This window comes from Aegilops tauschii, chromosome 6, assembly GCF_002575655.3.
Source record: "Aegilops tauschii subsp. strangulata cultivar AL8/78 chromosome 6, Aet v6.0, whole genome shotgun sequence".
Classification (NCBI taxonomy): domain Eukaryota; kingdom Viridiplantae; phylum Streptophyta; class Magnoliopsida; order Poales; family Poaceae; genus Aegilops; species Aegilops tauschii.
Window position 1 is genome coordinate 174,207,525 of NC_053040.3, and position 18,981 is coordinate 174,226,505.

General features: G+C 44.8%; 1 protein-coding gene across 1 annotated transcript; it reads left to right on the top strand.

Annotated features, from left to right (window-relative positions):
* Positions 1-13,689: 13,689 nt before the first annotated feature.
* LOC141025929 (uncharacterized) lies at positions 13,690-14,043 on the top strand. The gene has a single exon (XM_073501864.1). The coding sequence runs from the start codon at positions 13,690-13,692 to the stop codon at positions 14,041-14,043; it is 354 nt and encodes a 117-aa protein (XP_073357965.1).
* The last annotated feature ends 4,938 nt before the right edge of the window (positions 14,044-18,981 follow it).

Genomic DNA, 18,981 nt, shown 5'->3' on the forward strand with positions numbered 1-18,981 from the left:
AGCTTAGGCTCTTGCCACTCCTTGTTCCATAATCCATCAAATCTTTCACCCAAAACTTGAAAACTTCACAACACAAAACTCAACAGAAAATCTCGTGAGCTCCGTTAGCGAAAGAAACAAAAGACCACTTCAAGGTACTGTAATGAACTCATTCTTTATTTATATTGGTGTTAAACCTACTGTATTCCAACTTCTATATGGTTTATAAACTATTTTACTAGCCATAGATTCATCAAAATAAGCAAACAACACACGAAAAAAAGAATCTGTCAAAAACAGAACAGTCTGTAGTAATCTGTAACTAACGCAAACTTCTGGAACTCAAAAAATCAGCCAAAATAGGACGACCTAGACAATTTGTTTATTGATCATCAGCAATTGGAATCAATATTTTATCACGTTCTGGTGATTTTTAACAATTATTTTCGTGAACAGAAAGTTTCTGGAAATTACAGCAAGATCAAATAACTATCATCCAAGAAGATCCTATAGGTTTAACTTGGCACAAACACTAATTAAAACATAAAACACATCTAACCAGAGGCTAGATCAAATATTTATTCCTAAACATAAGCAAAAATCAAAAAAACTAAAAATAAAATTGGGTTGCCTCCCAACAAGCGCTATCGTTTAACGCCCCTAGCTAGGCATTGATAATTTCGATGATGCTCATATTAAAGACAAGAATTGAAGCACAAAGAGAGCATCATAAAGCATGCCAAAAACACATCTAAGTCTAACATACTTCCTATGCATAGGCATCTTATAGGGAAACAAATTATCAAGACAAGCAAATACTAGCGTATGCAAGGAAGAAGTGAGAAACAATAGCAATCTCAACATAACGAGAGGTAATTTAGTAACATGAAAATTTCTCCAACCATATTTTCCTCTCTCATAATAATTACATGTGGGATCATAAGAAAATTCAACAAAATAGCTATCACAATAAATATTTTCAACACGATCCACATGCATGCAAAGTTGACACTTTTCCAAAATAGTGGGATTAACATTAACTAAAGTCATGACCTCTCCAAACCCACTTTTATCAAAAATACTATAAGATTGAACATTCTCCAAATATGTGGGATCTAAAGTTGACACTCTTCCAAACCCACTTTCAATATTATTGCAAACATTATTATCAATCTCATATTCATCATGAGGCTTAAATAAATTTTCAAGTTCAAAAGAAGAATCACCCCAATCATGATCATTGCAACAAGTAGAGGATATAGCAAAACTAGCATCCCCAAGCTTATGGTTTTGCATATTATTAGCACAACTGAAATCAATAGAATTTATGATAACATCATTGCAATCATGCTTTTCATTGAAGGAACTACCAAGTATGGGTGCAATTGCAACGATCTCATGTTTAACATAATGAACTATAGCAAATTCATCTTCATACATATTGGCATCATGGCCACAAGAATAGCAAGCTTCATGTTCATCAAGGGATATTTCAATCAAATCATCGGAATCATCATTATCTATAGATTCATGCATATCATTATTCTCTTCCAAAGCAACGGTCATTCTCTCAATAAATTCTTTGACATAGACATTATGAGCATAATTTTCATAGCAATATTTAAGTATGTCAAAATTTTCAGATTCGTAGAGAGTAATATCATACTTTTCAATCAAAGAAGCAACTTCATACGCACCCTTAAAAGCAACAAATTCTTCAATTTGTTCGATATCATAGTAACTATAAACACCCTTTGCATAAGAAGATAAGATTTCAATTTCATTAAACTCACAAAGGTAGGGAAGGTGTTTTTTAGGGTTCTTAGAGCAACAAGTAAAATCACAAATTTCACAAAGATTCCAAGCATAACACAGCAATCTATTTATTTGATTCCATAAGAGTCTCCCTTTTTCAGACAAACGGTGACGCACAAAATGAGCATGCTCATCTAAAGATTTCCCATCAACTAGGCTAGTTGGGGTTTCAGCACGAGCGCATAAGGATCGAAGATGATCCAAGTAGAACACTTTAAGTGGATCCATAACAATAGATTTTTAGCAAGCAAAGATGCAAGCAAATAGAAGGCACATGGTAACACAAGCAAACAAAAGAACGAACGGAAGAAGGGCGAATAAAATGGCAAAGGTGCAGTGGGGGAGAGGAAAACGAGAGGCAAATGCCAAATAATGTAATGCGGGAGATGAGGGTTTGTGATGGGTACTTGGTATGTTGACTTTTGTGTAGACCTCCCCGGCAACGGCGCCAGAAATCCATCTTGCTACACCTCTTGAGCACTGCGTTGCTTTTCCCTTGAAGAGGAAAGGGTGATGCAGCAAAGTAGTGTAAGTATTTCCCTCAATTTTTGAGAACCAAGGTATCAATCCAGTAGGAGGCTACGCGCGAGTCCCTCGCACCTACACAAAACAAATAAATCCTCGCAACCAACGCGATAAGGGGTTGTCAATCCCTACACGGTCACTTACGAGAGTGAGATCTGATAGATATGATAGGATAATATTTTTGGTATTTTTATGATAAAGATGCAAAGCAAAATAAAAGCAAAGTAAAAAGCAACAGAAATAACTAAGTGATGGAAGATTAATATGATGAAGATAGACCCGGGGGCCATAGGTTTCACTAGTGGCTTCTCTCAAGAGCATAAGTATTTTACGGTGGGTGAACAAATTACTGTTGAGCAATTGATAGAATTGAGCATAGTTATGAGAATATCTAGGTATGATCATGTATATAGGCATCACGTCCGAAACAAGTAGACCGACTCCTGCCTGCATCTACTACTATTACTCCACACATCGACCGCTATCCAGCATGCATCTAGAGTATTAAGTTCATAAGAACAGAGTAACGCTTTAAGCAAGATGACATGATGTAGAGGGATAAATTCATGCAATATGATAAAACCCCCAGCTTGTTATCCTCGATGGCAACAATACAATACGTGCCTTGCTGCCCCTACTGTCACTGGGAAAGGACACCGCAAGATTGAACCCAAAGCTAAGCACTTCTCCCATTGCAAGAAAGATCAATCTAGTAGGCCAACCCAAACTGATAATTCGAAGAGACTTGCAAAGATAACCAATCATACATAAAAGAATTCAGAAGATTCAAATATTGTTCATAGATAAACTTGATCATAAACCCACAATTCATCGGTCTCAACAAACAAACCGCAAAAGAAGATTACATCGAATAGATCTCCACGAGAGAGGGGGAGAACATTGTATTGAGATCCAAAAAGAGAGAAGAAGCCATCTAGCTAATAACTATATGCCCGAAGGTCTGAGGTAAACTACTCACACATCATCGAAGAGGCTATGGTGTTGATGTAGAAGCCCTCCGTGATCGATGCCCCCTCCGGCGGAGCTCCGGAACAGGCCCCAAGATGGGATCTCGTGGGTACAGAAGGTTGCGGCAGTGGAATTAGGTTTTTGGCTCCGTATCTGATCGTTTGGGGGTACGTAGGTATATATAGGAGGAAGGAGTACGTCGGCGGAGCAACAGGGGGCCCACGAGGGTGGAGGGCGCGCCTGGGGGGGGGGGTAGGCGCGCCCCCCTACCTCGTGGCTTCCTGGAAGCTTCTCTGACTTAGGGTCCAAGTCTCCTGGATCATGTTCGTTCCAAAAATCACGTTCCCGAAGGTTTCATTCCGTTTGGTCTCCGTTTGATATTCTTTTTCTACGAAACTCTGAAATAGGCAAAAAACAGCAATTCTGGGTTGGGCCTCCGGTTAATAGGTTAGTCCCAAACATAATATAAAAGTGAATAATAAAGCCCAATAATGTCCAAAACAGAAGATAATATAGCATGGAGCAATATAAATTATAGATACGTTGGAGACGTATCAAATCACACAAAGCCTCCTGAACAACACATGGGCACACAAAAGCAAATACTTGCGCCCAACGCAGGCAAGAGGTTCGTCAATCCCCTTGAACTCGTTACTTGCAAGGATAAAATCTTCTAGTGGTAGATACATCAATTGCAAAGAAAAGATAAAAATTGCAGCAATGATATTTTTGGTTATATATATATATATATATATATATATATATATATATATATATATATATATATGATAAAAATAGACCCGGGGCCATAGTTTTCACTAGAGGCTTCTCTCTCGAACACATAGCATACGATGAGTACACAAATAACTATTGGGCAATTGATAGAAAAGCGCATAGTTATGACTGTATTCAAGGCAAAGATCATGTATATAGGCATCACGTTCGAGACAAGTAGACCGACGCATGCCTGCATTTACTACTATTACTCAATCCATCGACCGCTATCCAGCATGCATCTAGGGTATTAAGTTAATAAAAACAGAGTAGCGCCTTACGCAAGATGACACGATGTAGACAAACTAAACCCAATCAATATGAATAAACCCCATATTTTTATCCTTAATGGAAACGATACAAATATGTCTCATGTCCCTTTCTGTCACCGGGATTGAGCAACGCAGGATCGAACCCATCACAAAAGCACCTCTGCCGTTGCAAGATAAATCAATCTAGTTGGCAAACCAAATGGATAGATCAGAGAGAAATAAAAAGCTATAACAATCATGCATAAAAGTGTTCAAAGAAGACTCAAATAATATTCATGAATAATCTAATCATAAACCCACAATTCATCAGATCCCAACAAACACACCGCAAAAAACATTACATCAAATATATCTCCAAGAACATCGAGGAGAACATTGTATTGAAGATCAATAGAGAGAAGAAGCCATCTAGCTACCTTATATGGACCCGTAGGTCTGTGGTAAACTACTCACACATCATCGGTAAGGAAGCTAGGTTGATGTAGAGGCCCTTCGTGATTGATTCCCATTCCGGCAAAGTAGCGGAAAAGGTCTGCAAATGGGTTCTCCGAAGAATAGAAACTTGCGGTGGCGGAAAAAGTATTGTGGGTAGCTCTCTAATGTATTGGGAATATTTGGGAACTTATAGAGCTGGAATTAGGTCAAGAGGGCCACGAGGGGCCCACAAATCTAGGAGGCGTGCCTGGCAGGCTTGTCACTCCCTCGTGATGCTTTAGGTCTTCTCCCGAAGCTTCTAGGGCCCCTTCTAGTCCAGAAAAAATTGTCAAAGAAGTTTCGTAGCATCTGCTCTCCGTTTGGTGCTGATTTTCTGAAAATCCAAAAACAAGCAAAAAACAGCAATTGGCACTAGGCACTAGGCTAATAGGTTATTCCAAATAAATGATACATAACTGCATAATAAACATCCAAGATTGATAATATGATAGCATTTAACAATAAAAAATTATAGATACATTGGAGACGTATCAGCATGCCCCTAGGGGTGAGGTTTGTAGGAGTTAACCATTGCATGCCTTGACCCTCATGCAAAGGAAGACACTCAATAATAAATCATGCTCCAAATTCTTAGCATAACTAGAGACTATACGAGCATGCTTGAGGAATCACAAACCTTAACACCAATATTCTTACAAAACCACAATCATTCACTAGTACCTACCGCATATTACCATCTCAATATCGCAAAACTATTGCAAGGAATCAAACTTATCATATTCAGTGATTTACATGAAAGTTTTTATTATATCCCTCTTGAATATCTATCATATCAGGACCAATTTAATAACATGTGCATATTGCCATTACTATTTATTAGACTCTCAAAAAGATATAAGTGAAACATGAGAGTGCAACTATTTCTTTAAAATATAACCACCTCTGTGCTCTAAAAGATATAAGTGAAGCACTAGAGCAACTGCTTAGCTCAAAAGATATAAGTGAAGCACATAGAGTATTCTAACAAATCATGAATAAATGTGTGTCTTATCAAAAGGTGTGTGCAGCAAACAATGATGTGGCAAACTAAAAAGCAAACAAATCAAAGGCTACTATAATACAAGACGCTCCAAGCAAAACTCATATCATGTGATGAATAAAAATATAGCTCCAAGTAATATACCGATGGATTGTAGACAAAGAGGGGATGCCATCCGGGGCGTCCCCAAGCTTAGATGCTTGGCTGAATATTAACTTGGGGTGCCTTGGGCATCCCGAAGCTTAGGGTCTTGTCACTCCATATTCCTTCATCCATCGTGATCTCACCCAAAACTTGAAAACTTCAGCACATAAAACTCAACAGAAACCTCGTGAGATCCGTTAGTATAACAAGCAAATCATAAACTTTAGGTACTGTTATGAAGCCATTCATATTTTATTATTGCATAATACCTACTACATTCTAACTTCTCCATGACTAATACCCCCCGATATAATCCATAGCATCATTAAAACAAGCAAACTATGCAATGAAACAGAATCTGTCAAACACAGAACAGACTGTAATGATCTAAACAAATGCAATACTTCTTTAACTCCAAAAATTCTGAAAAATTAGGATAACGTGGGAATTTTTAAATAATTCATGTTTAATTTTTTTTAGAATTTTACCAGATTCCAGTAAATTTTAAAAATTCTTGCACTGGGTGCAAAAGTGTCTGTTTTTTCACAGAATCAAATCAACTATCAACCAAATCATCCCAAAGGATTTACTTGGCACAAAAACTAACTAAAACATAAAAACACAATCATAACAGTAGCATAATTGTGTGGACACTCAAAAATAGAAAATAAAACAAGAAAAATAAGTGATTCATATGGTGGCCCTCATAGTTGATTCATATGGTGGATTAATTATCTTTCTAGGGAAGTGTTCCATTCCTTTCTTTAATGGAAATTGGAACCGTTTGTTTCCTTCTTTCATATCAATAATAGCACATATGGTTCGTAGGAAAGACCTACCAAGTATTATAGGAAAAGCCGGATTACATTCAATATAAAGCACAATGAAATCCACGGGCACATAATTTCCATTAGCAAGAATAAGCACATCATTTATTCTACCCAATTGTTTCTTAATAGTTGAATTCACTAAGTGCAAATTAAGGGAACATTTATCCATATCAACAAGGCCTAGCAGATCACATAAGGATTTTGGTATAGTAAAAATGCTAGCACCTAAATCACATAGAGCATTACATTCATAAACTTTAATCTTTACTTTCATAGTAGGTTCCCATTCATCATGCAATTTCCTAGGTATTGAAACCTCCAACTCTAGCTTTTCTTCACGAGCTTTCATCATAGCTTCTACAATATGTTTAGTGAAATCTATTTTGTTCATAAGCATTGGGTGAATTTATCATGGATTGACAAAAGGAAATACACTCTATTAAAGAATAACTATCACAATTAAAGTCCCTATAATCCAAAGTAGTGGGCACGTCATTAGTTACAGTCTTGACCTCTCCAAACCCACTTTTATTATTTTTATCACTAAGATCATCACCCTCTGAACAATCGGGACGCCTTCTAGATATATTTGAATCATCTCCAGTCCCTTTTTCATCAAGTTTTATATTAGTAAATAAAGATTCAATAGGTGAGACGCAAATCATTTTAATATCTTCATCATGATTACGGTAAAAATCGGGCGGAATGGCCTTTTCTAGGAATTCTCGCTTAGCTCTCAACCTAGCGGTTCTCTCTTTACTTTCATTAATGGGGACATAGATAGCTTCAATGGACTCATTAATATCATGCTTAGGTGGCAAAAATTTGGATTTATGAGTTTCCACATCATGAGCAATTCTATCCATGTTCCTAGCCATATTATCAACTTTGTCCAGTTTTTCTTCTACCATCGCATTTTTTTTGAGAATTAATGAATTATTTAATATTGCTTTCAAGATCAGTAGGTATCCTATTATTATTATTATTTCCATAGGAGTTTCCATAAGTATTAAAGGAATTTCCGGGATACAGTCTAGGATTAAAATTACCTCTATAAGAAGTGTTATTGAAATTATTTCTAGAGACAAAATTCACATCAACCGCATCATTATTTTTCTCAATCAAAGTAGATAATGGCACATCATTAGGATTAACATGAGCATTTATTATCAACCAATTTCATAAGAGCATCCATTTTATCACTCAAGGTAGTAATTTCTTTGACAGAATTTACCTTCTTAACATTGGAGCTCTTTTTGTATGCCATTCAGAGTAATTTTCCATTATATTGTCAAGGAGTTTTGTAGCTTTTCCCAATGTGATTTCCATAAAAGTAGCACCTACAACAGAGTCTAGAAGATTTCTAGAAACAAAGTTTAGACCCGCATAGAAATTTTGTATAGTCATCCATAAACTTAAACCATGAGTGGGACAATTTCTTATCATTAGTTTCATACTTTCCCAAGATTGTGTAACATGCTCAAGTTGCTTAAAATTAGTAATTTGATTTCTAAGAGAAATAGTTTTAGCGGGAGGAAAATACTTGGCAATAAAAGCATCCTTACACTTATCCCAAGAATCAATACTATTTCGAGGCAAGGATGAAAACCAAGTTTTAGCATAATCTCGTAGTGAGAATTGAAATAATTTCAATTTAAAAATATCATTATCCACATCATTTTTATTTTGCGTATCACATAATTCAATGAAAGTGTTACGATGGGATACAACATCTTCATTAGGACTACAAGAAAATTGTTCTTTCATAACAAGATTTAGCAAAGCAGCATTAATATCACATGTCTCCGCACTAGTGGCAGGAAGAGAAATTGCAGTACTAATAAAAGCATTATTATTAGTATCTCAGAAATCACACAACTTAGTGTGTTCTTGAGACATAGCGACAAAGCAAACAAATGAGTAAACAAAAATATATTTGTGGGGGAGATGAAACGAGAGGCAACGGCAAATAAAAAGTAGAGCAAGTAGATGATAGTTTGTGCGTAGGTACTTGATAGGTACACCGACTCCAGCATGCATCTACTACTATTACTCCACCCATCGACCGCTATCCAGCATGCGTCTAGGGTATTAAGTTAATAAAAACAAAGTACCACCTTAAGCAAGATGACATGCCGTAGACAAAGTAAACCCCATCATTTTACCCTAATGGCAACAATACAAATATGTGTCTTGTCCCTTTCTGTCACTAGGATAGAGCACCGCAAGATTGAACCCATTACAAAGCACCTCTTCCACTAAAGATAAATCAATCTAATTGGCCAAACCAAATGGATAGATCAGAGAGAAATAGAAACCTATAACAATCATGCATAATAAAGTTCAGAAAAGACTCAATTACTTCTCATGAATGTTCAGATCATAAACCCACAATTCATTGGATCCCAACAAACACACCGCTAAAGAAGATTACATTGAACAGAACTCGACGAACATCGAGGAGAACATTGTATTAAAGATCAAAGAGAGATAAGAAGCCATCTAGCTACTAGCTATGGACCTGTAGGTCTGTGGTGAACTACTCACGCATAATCGGAAGGCAACAAGGATAATGTAGAAGCCGCACGTTATCAATTCCCCTTCTGGCAGATTACTGAAAAAGGCCTCTAGATGGGATCATGAAAGAACAGAAGCTTGCGGCAACAGAAAATGTGTTCCGGGTGGCCTTCTGGTATAGTGGGAATATTTGAGAATTTATAGAGGCGGAATTAGGTCAAGAGGTGCCACGAGGGGCCCACAAGCTCAGGAGGCGCCCCCGGGGCGTGCCTAGTGAGCTTTTCGCTCCCTCGTGACACTTCTGGTCCTCTCCCAAATCTTCGTGGGTCCCTTCTGGTCCAGAATAAGTCACCGTAAAGTTTCATCGTGTTTGGACTTCGTTTGATATTGATTTTTTGAAAAGCCAAAAACAAGCAAAAAACAGCAACTAGCACTGGGCACTAGGTTAATAGGTTAGTTCTAAAACAATGATACAAAATATCATATAAATGAATATAAAACATGATTGGTGCTATAATAGCATGGAACTATCAAAAATTATAGATACGTTGGAGACGTATCAATCTGTAGCTGGCTATGCATAGTCTTTTAGCTGCATATGCATAGGTTTGTTGATCATCGGCCGGATATGCATAGTTTTGTTGATAATGTTTCATTGTAGCCTTCTCGTGCATGTACGGTGTTCAAGAAGTTAGGGAAGCAAAACTTCACCATCATGCATTGTTGGTTGAACTTGAAAGGAAAACTGAAGTGGAACCTCTTCATAGCCAAGACCACCGCCCAATCCACCGTGGAAGAAACCGGTGACCCAACTGACCCAACAAAAGAACCACCCAAGAAGGTTAGAAGAGGTGAGGGAGTCATGGACTAAGGCGTCCTCGGGGCATCGGCCCATTAGATATGGGCCGGACTGGTAAAGCCACATAGCAACGGGAGATCTATGAAGCCGTGGTGTGTCCTCCAAGTCAATGATAGACATGATCTCTTTTTCCCTCATTGTAATCTATCTCTGGTAACCCTAAACCTACCGGTGTCTATATAAACCGAGGGTTGTAGTCTTTAGGAGAGAGATATACATCACCCCATCACCTAAGGGTTTAGCTCATGCTGATCTCGAGGTAGATCTACTCATTAAACCATACTTTACATCCCATATAATCAAGTAGGATGTAGGCTATTACCTCTTTGAGAGGGCCTGAACCTGGGTAAACACCGTGTTCATCGTCCCCTATTCCCCATCCATTCTAGATCCACAGTTCGAGACCCCTACCCCAAGACCTGCAGGTTCTGACACCGACATTGGCGTTTCAGTTGAGAGTTCCACTGTGGGGTCGCCCAAAGGATCGATGGCTCGCCTAATCGTAGGAAAAGGAATCGAATCTGGGGACTTGTTTGTCCCCGATCAACTCTTCACGTTTGGTAGCATCGTGTTGCACGCCGACCCGACTGGTCGTTTGAATCAGCTCAACAACTTTGCTCTTGAACACCGAATTCGATTTGGTAATCTGGAATACGTTGCAGACACGCGGGGCGATCTGGTCTTCACCGGATTCACTACCCCCTTTCGCACTCTCGCAGGCCTCGTCGTGCCCGCTCTGGAGTCCCCCTCTGATCCAATCCACAGATCGGCCCCCACCCTCCGAACAACTTCATGCCAGGAGGGCTCCGCTTTAAGCGGGGGCCAGACACCACCTTTGGCCATATCCGTCGTGTCTGTGGAAGGCCTATCCTCGGCCTCCGAGGCATAATCAGGAAGCGGAGGCCAAGATTCAATCTCGGCCAAACCTTTCCGTCACAACATTCCTCTGGCCTTAAGCCCTTATGACGAGCGGGCAACCGACGGCCAGGGGTCGCCCCGGCCCGAAGCAGCTTGAACTCGAATCCTGGCATGGAAACCATATGCAGAAACCAAGGCCCGTCCTTAGTCCCCGGTGACAATTCGGACCCCCTCAAGGATCCGGCACCGTACCCTGAGTTCAGCTCGGCTCGTGGAAACCAAGGACCGGTAGGGCATGGATTGCCCCCACCATGTTACAACGGAATTTGGCCTAGAGCCCTCAAATTCGGCGACCCTTGCTATGTTGAACGAGGCACTAGACCGAATCCAGAAAATGACCATCCAGGAGGGCTTACCCTCCGCCCAAAACCATCAGCCCTTCGAGGCGTACCATGGGGAATTTTACGTCCCACCCACCACCCATTTGGTAGCCACTGTCGATGATTTAACCGATATGCTAGATTATAATTCAGAAAACACTGAATACATGGACGAAGATAGCGGAGCCACGGCTAATACCGATGTTGCACCCCCCCCCCCATCACCGGCCGCTGGTCGGCCACGTCCACCTACGATATTTACATGGTGGGCACCCCCAAGGACGGCGATGGCACTCCCAATCAGGACCGAGATAAGCCCGGAGATGTGCCGCCCAAACGCCAGAGACAGCGTTGTCGATCTAAGCCACGTCGAAGTCATGCGAGCAATGTGGACTCTGCGGAGAACGACACCACGAATAATACGAATGACCTCGCCGGAGCCATAGCTAACGAACATCATCAGGATGACCCAGCGGGGCAGGAGGACTAGTTCAACCCAGAAAACCCCAAGGACTCCGAAGACAGCAACTAGCTCCCATCCTCTGAAGAGGAGCCAGTCTCGGAGATGACGATTTCATCGTCCCCAAAGACCCACAAGAGCAATAACGGTTCAAGCAGAGGCTTCTAGCCACTGCCCGCAGCCTGAAGAAACAAAAGCGAAAATCATGGCCGAACAGGATACCCTCAATGATCGATGGACCAAAGTCCTAGCCGCCGAAGAAGGGTACGACCACGGAGAGCTGATCAAAAGCTATCCCAAGCAAAGATTGCTGCTGCATTTTGATGACGTGGTCGTAGAGCCAACACATTTAACATATACACGGGCCGAACAGCCAGACCGCCCCCTAGAGGGTGGGATAGAGAAGCTAACGAGGCTGAAAACCCCGCCGCCCCACCTTCCCATCACGACAAGGATCAAGTGCAAACGGCTTACAAATACAACCTCCTCCATGACCTAGACGCTCGAGGAGGCCGTACTAGGTCCATCTACGGACCCAGAGAAGACCCGCCCACTCACCGGGAAGGATATTACGATTGGCTGAACTGAAAAGATAGAGTCCGGGAGCAGCAGTGGACTCGGATGTCCGAAGACCTCCGACCCGATGTAGCCCGAGTTTGGGGCACCGCACACCCCCTGTGCTTCACAGAGAGGGTAATGCAACACCAATCCCCGAAAGGCCTCAAGCCTGTGAACATAGAACCATACGACGGAACCACAGACCCGGCCGTATGGATAGAGGATTTCCTCCTCCACATTCACATGGCGCGGGGAGATGACGTCCACGCCATCAAATATCTGCTACTCAAGCTTAAAGGACCAACTCGACACTGGTTGAACAGCCTTCCCGAAGACTCTATAGGCTGTTGGGGAAGAGCTTGAGGACGCTTTTCGAACGAACTTTTAGGGCGCTTATGTCCGGCCTCCGGATGCGGATGACCTGAACCGCATCACACAACAACCCGGAGAGTCTGCCCTGCAGTTTTGGAACCGATTCTTAACCAAGAAGAACCAGATTGTCGACTACCCGGATGCCGAAGGCTTAGCCGCTTTCAAGCATAGTTTCAAGGATGAATGGCTCGTATGACAGCTCACCCAAGATAAACCAAGAACTATGGCAGCCCTTACTTCTCTCATGACCCGCTTTTGTGTGGGCGAAGAAAGTTGGCTCGCCCATAAAAACACCAATCCTGACACGCCCGGTACCTCCGAGGTTCGGGACGCTAATGGAAAGCCGCGACGTAGCAAGAATAAACGTCGCCACAATGATGGCGAAGGCGAGGATACGGCAGTAAACGCCGGGTTCAGAAACCCGAAGTCTGGAACCCGAAAGAAAGCCCCTAAAGGCAACAACGATGGCCCAACCAGACTAGACACAATTCTGGACAGGACTTGCCAGATCCACGGCACACAAGAGAAGCCCGCCAACCACTCCAACCGTAACTGTTGGGTGATAAAGCAGGTCGGCAAGCTCACAGCCGAAGACTCGGGCAGATGCCCATGAAGCGAGGACGATGAAGAGCCCCGCGGGCCAAAGAGTGGAGGCTGGAAACCCTTCCCTTCCGAGGTCAAGACGGTGAACATGATCTACGCAATGCACATACCAAATAAGGAGAGAAAGCGAGCGCTGGGAGACGTATATTCCATCGAGCCCGTAGCGCCGAAGTTCAACCATGGTCAGCCTGTCCGATCACTTTCAATTGTAGGGATCACCTGACCAGCATATGCCACGGAGGATCCGCGGCCCTAGTACTCGACCCCATCATTGATAGATTCCACCTCACTAGAGTCCTAATGGAGGTGGGCAGTAGCCTCAAGCTGATATGCGAAGACACGGTGAGGAAGATGGGGATCGACCCGTCAAGGCTCAAACCCAGTAACACCACCTTCAAGGGGGTCATTCTAGGAGTGGAGGCCCGCTGCACAGGCACTGTGACGCTTGAAGTAGTGTTTGGCTCTCCGAACAATTTCCGAAGCGAGGACTTGATCTTCGACATTGCACCCTTTCGCAGCGGCTATCACGCCCTCCTCTGCAGAACAGCATTCGCTAAATTCAATGTCGTCCTGCATTACGTGTACCTGAAGTTGAAGATGCCTGGTCCTTCGGGCGTCATAACTATCAACGGCAACAGAGAACGCTCACTTTGAACCGAAGAATACACTGCGGCCCTAGCGGCCAAAGACCAAACCGGCCCATACAGGTCCTCATGTCGACCCGCCGTAAAGGCCGGAGACGAACGTAAACGGGTTCGAACCCCTTCCCCGTCATGGGAACCCGCATACGTTGGTCGCAAATAAGGATCCGCGCGCCACGGCACACCCACATTCTTCGCGCTCCATGTGCCATGTCAGCACAGTTTCAAACTCAAAATACCATGGGCAGTCATGAGGCATATATCAATAAATCTGAATCATGTGTTCAGCTAACCCGAACTTCGAAAGTACCTTGTCTTTGGACGACCCAGGGGGCAGTTCCAGAACCCCCCCCCCCCCCTCAAGAACAAAGCTTCATTGACAGGATCCTCGCCCCTCAAAGTTTCATCGAAGGTCCCAACCCCCACCACTCAGAAGCAAAGGCACAGACAAGCAGCAGGGAAAAGTGGAGGCTTTGACTCTGTAAAATTTATTTTTCCTTTTTACAGATAATGCCTTGGCAGTTCAAATTGTACGGTTAGACATCTTGAGCCTACGAGAAATAAAAAAACCTTTACGGTGTTCAGATATCCGCATCTTGGGATTGTCTATTTCCTTTCTGATTCTCCCATCACTCTTCGAACAGCCGTCATGAAAACATGACCGATTAACTAACCTAGAGCTCGATTTCCCTATCAGCTCGGCACCCCGAGTCCGACGCTACTTTCCGCTGAGTGTTCGGTGTCTCGGATATTGCACTATATGCATCAAGTTCCGAACTATCTCTTAGGTCAATAGTTGGGTTGCCCGGCTCCTGTGCTTGCCCCTTATGTTCCGCCGTTCGGTTAAGAGGGCAAAGGGAGAACCCCCGCGATTGTATTTCTGGCTCGCCCGGTCAAGTACCTCAGGAGGAGAAAGCTGAAAACTGACCGACATAGAACGCGCGAACTGATCAGCGATCCGATGACGAGGTTTGACTCTAAAAATCGTTGGCAATTTTGTCATGTCACACGAAGGGTTTGTCTTAACACAAACCACGTGATCGTAAAGGGCAGGCATTGGCCCCCAAGTACATTCTAAAACACAAGGGGCTAGTCCTTAGCACCGACCATCAAGCTCCTAAGGCTAAGTGAAAGCAGTAAAACCGAATAGTCCGATTGCCTAGTTTTGCTCACGCGATACCGCCTCCGGGTACCAAGAAGTTGGCTAAGGGTAATAGTACAGAGACAAAACACCCCTCGTGGCATTCACCCGGGGCCTGAAGCCGGCGACTGGTACCTTTCAGAATAAACATACGGCCGCGTAGGAGTCAAAATTAAAATCATGACAATATAAAATACGTCAACTGGATGCATCATAAAGCATAAGGTCCAATTCATAAAAACTTAACATAGTTACTCAAGCATTACATCTTTTGAACACTGGCCCTCTATTGCCCATGCGCCATTCATCACTTGTGCAAAGTATTGCTCAGGGCGGCGATGCTCTTTTCCCTTGGGCGGAGGACCAGTGTCCATGTCCATTGGATTAATCTTCGGCCAATGCACCATGGTCTTCGCAAACGCAAGCCTTGCCCCCTCAACACATGTTGAGCACTTCATGACATCAATTCGGAGCGGCGCCTCCCGCACCTTCTGCACAAGGACGAAGTAAGTGTCCGGAATGGGCTCGACAGGCCATAGATTGACATAGAGGTCCTTCACGACCAGCTCGGACATCCGATGAATCTCCATCAGCTGCTTCATTTGGTTGCTGAGGAGGGTAGGACGCTCGAAATCCAGAAACTGTGACCAGAAGAGCCGCTGCGTGGAGTCCTCCTCGTGAGTAGCATAATGCTTCGCTGCAGTCGTCGCACTCTTCGGAAGTTCGACGAAGACGCCTTCGGAGTGCCAGACTCGCGTCAGCAAGGCAAACCTGTTGCCTCCAAACACACTCTGCAGTAAGTATTTCTTACCAGTTGCAATCTGCCCCACTTGGTGGAGCTCCTCCCGGACACCTCGCACTTAGATCCTCACCTCCTATAGTTCTTTCTCCATCTTGGATAGCGTGGATGACTGCTTACCATTTTCCCTTTCAAGTGCCTCCAGCTTCTTGGCAGCATCCCTGAGCTTCACCTGCACTTCGACCACTCGAGCCTCGTGGTTTTGGCTGGAAAGCTTGGCTTCTTCTAACTCAGCCACAGCCTTTTCGGCGACTGATCTCTTGCTACCTCAGCAGCAGGAGCTGAAATAGCTGCACATTGAATGATCAGCACACAGTCCGGTGTATATGTACCTAGCAACATGTGATCACGTACACTAATGAAAAGCTTACCTTGCGCCTCATCAAGCCGTTTGTTGACAAGGTCAAGCTCTTTATCGGAATGCTTGAGCTTCTGGTCCATCTCCTCTAGCGCCGCAGCATTAGCATTTGCGTCCAGAGAGGATGCATGTGACATTAAAAAATTCACACCACTTCAAATAAAGGGCCTATAGAACCGGACAAGTTTTCTTTGCAAACCTTGCAGAGTCTCGGGGTCTACTACCGATATGGCATACTAAGGACTAAATCCAATTTCTGAGAAAAGAGTATTACTTGACTTACCTCAAAGCCCGTCAGAAGGCCTTGGATGGCATCGTTCAGCCCGGATTGGATGGATCGAACACCTTTCATGACCGCACTCATAACAGTGCGGTGCCCATCAACGATGACGGAGTTGTTCACCAACTCCTCCAGCATGTCCGGCCAGCCAGCCATCACCATTTGGAGGTGTTCGGCGCCAGCGTTGGCTCCCCAATCCCTTCTACACTGGAAGGAGGAACCTGTATCGTCGAGGGTCATGGGGGCTCGGGAGCGACTGACTGATGGGGTCCGGAAGGACCGGACTCCCTTCCCGCATCGGTGAGGAGGGACGCGCCCTCCTGGTCTACGGTGACCGAGGTGTTAGCCTCGGCTATTACGGTGTCAACCTCCCACTTGGTGTTTAGAGGAGTAGGAGTCCTTCGGGGCCGCACCTCCCCGGCCTCTTCAGGGATCAGGGGAGGCGTGGAGCGTGACATAGACCCACTGTCTGCCAGTTCGGCGGGCGGAGACGTCCCCTCCAAGGTCTGCTCGGTGGGGTGGTCGCACGGGGGACTGCAATTCTGGAGCGTTAGCCTCCGACCGGAATGAATTACTGAAAACAGAGTAGCTAAAAATACCAACTCCATACCTGCCGACCGGGGGCTTGACACTGGGTCCCTTCTTCAGGATCTCCTTGGACGCTTCGGACTCCTCGTCCGAGCTATCGGGCAGGACCAGTTTGGGCTGGCACCGCCTCTTCAGGGCCTATGGGGGTTGAACCTCTTCGACGTCCTCGGCCGCCACCCTCTTCTTGGAGTGCGAGGAGGCGCTCCCCTCCTCGTCCTCATCCTCATCCCCATCCTGTACTGATGAGGCCGCAGCGTCCCCGAACCAGTTGCCCAGACGAGCCCTACGACGGAGGCCCTCCCTGGCCTCTGGTACCTCTTTCTTCTTGCCCTTCTTGTCAGGTGCCTTATAAGGCACCACAACTAACAGCTGCTCTAGCTGCTATGATTGGGACTCTTCGGGCAGCAGCGCCGGGCCATTGATCTTCTCGGCCTTGGTGATCCAGCCTTGCAAAATACGCATAGAGGTTCAGACCGAATCGTACGCGGTGTGAATATCCTAACACACATTGAAGATGGATGCAACTCACCTCCTTTTGGGGGTTCGCAATGTCAAGGCCGATGTCCTTCTCCTCGACCGGCCACTTCTCCTGAGGCTTGAATAGCTGGCCCCATATTTTATCATGGGTTTGTGCCGAAGTGGTGTTGCACAGTGGCCGGATCCTCGGGCTCGTTCTCCCACATTGGCTTGGCCCTCTCCTGGCAGGGGAGGAGCCGGCGGTTGAGCATGACCTGGACAACATCAACTAGCTTCACGCCGGTTTCTATTACGCTAACGACGCGCTTCTGCAGTGCCTTCACATGGGAAACGCACATGCAGTCCGGACTCATGGTGGCCCATGAGGCCAGCCTGGTAGGGGGTCTGGATCTGAATGTGGGAGCCGCCGTCCAGCCGACTCCCCTTAGCTCGGTGATATAGAACCACTCCTTTTGCCACATTTTGACAGTGTCAACAAAGTGGTCTGCCGGCCACTGGACCCATGTCAGTTTGCTGATAATGGCCCCGCCACAGTCAGCATGTTCGCCGCCAACAACCTTGGGCTTGACGTTGAACACCTTTATCCATAGGCCGAAGTGTGGCTGGACTCGGAGGAAGGCCTCGCAGAAGATGATGAAGGACAAGATGTGGAGAAGGGAGTTGGGAGCTAGATCGTGAAAATCTAGCCCGTACAAGAACATCAACCCCCTCACAAAGGGGTGCAGGGGAAATCTAAGCCTCCTAAGGAAATGAGGGAGGTATACAACCCTTTCACCCGGCCTGGGCGTAGGGATGATCTGGCCCTCTTCAGGGGCCCGATGGGCAATATCGGCCGACAAGTAGCCGGCCTGCCTCAGCTTCAAGACGTCACCATCGGTGACGAGGGAGGCCTCCCACTTCCCATTGGCACCGGATCTGGCCATGGCTGAAGGAGACGGAGTGGGATTTGCTGAGGCAGCAGAGAAAAGGGGCGCTGGAGCTCTGAGGATCTGCGTGAGCGGAAGGTGGAAGAAGGCGTGGGATGCTAACTATTGTAGCCCCCCCCTTTATAGGCTGTTGACAAGCCATGGGTTCCTTTTTCCACGCCATTGGCTTCTCCACTTCCCGATACGCTTGTGACATTATGTGCAGGGAGGGGAATCGAAATCATTGATCATATCCGCCGAAAGGCGGCGCACGATCTCCACCTTGATGAGACGTGCCAGACGTGGCATCATCCTCGAGCCGCGCTTCGAGAAACACTAACCGCTCGGCGTTAGGGCCGGACGTGACTCTTCGTTGAAAGAGGAAAAGTTGTCAGGCGAAGGC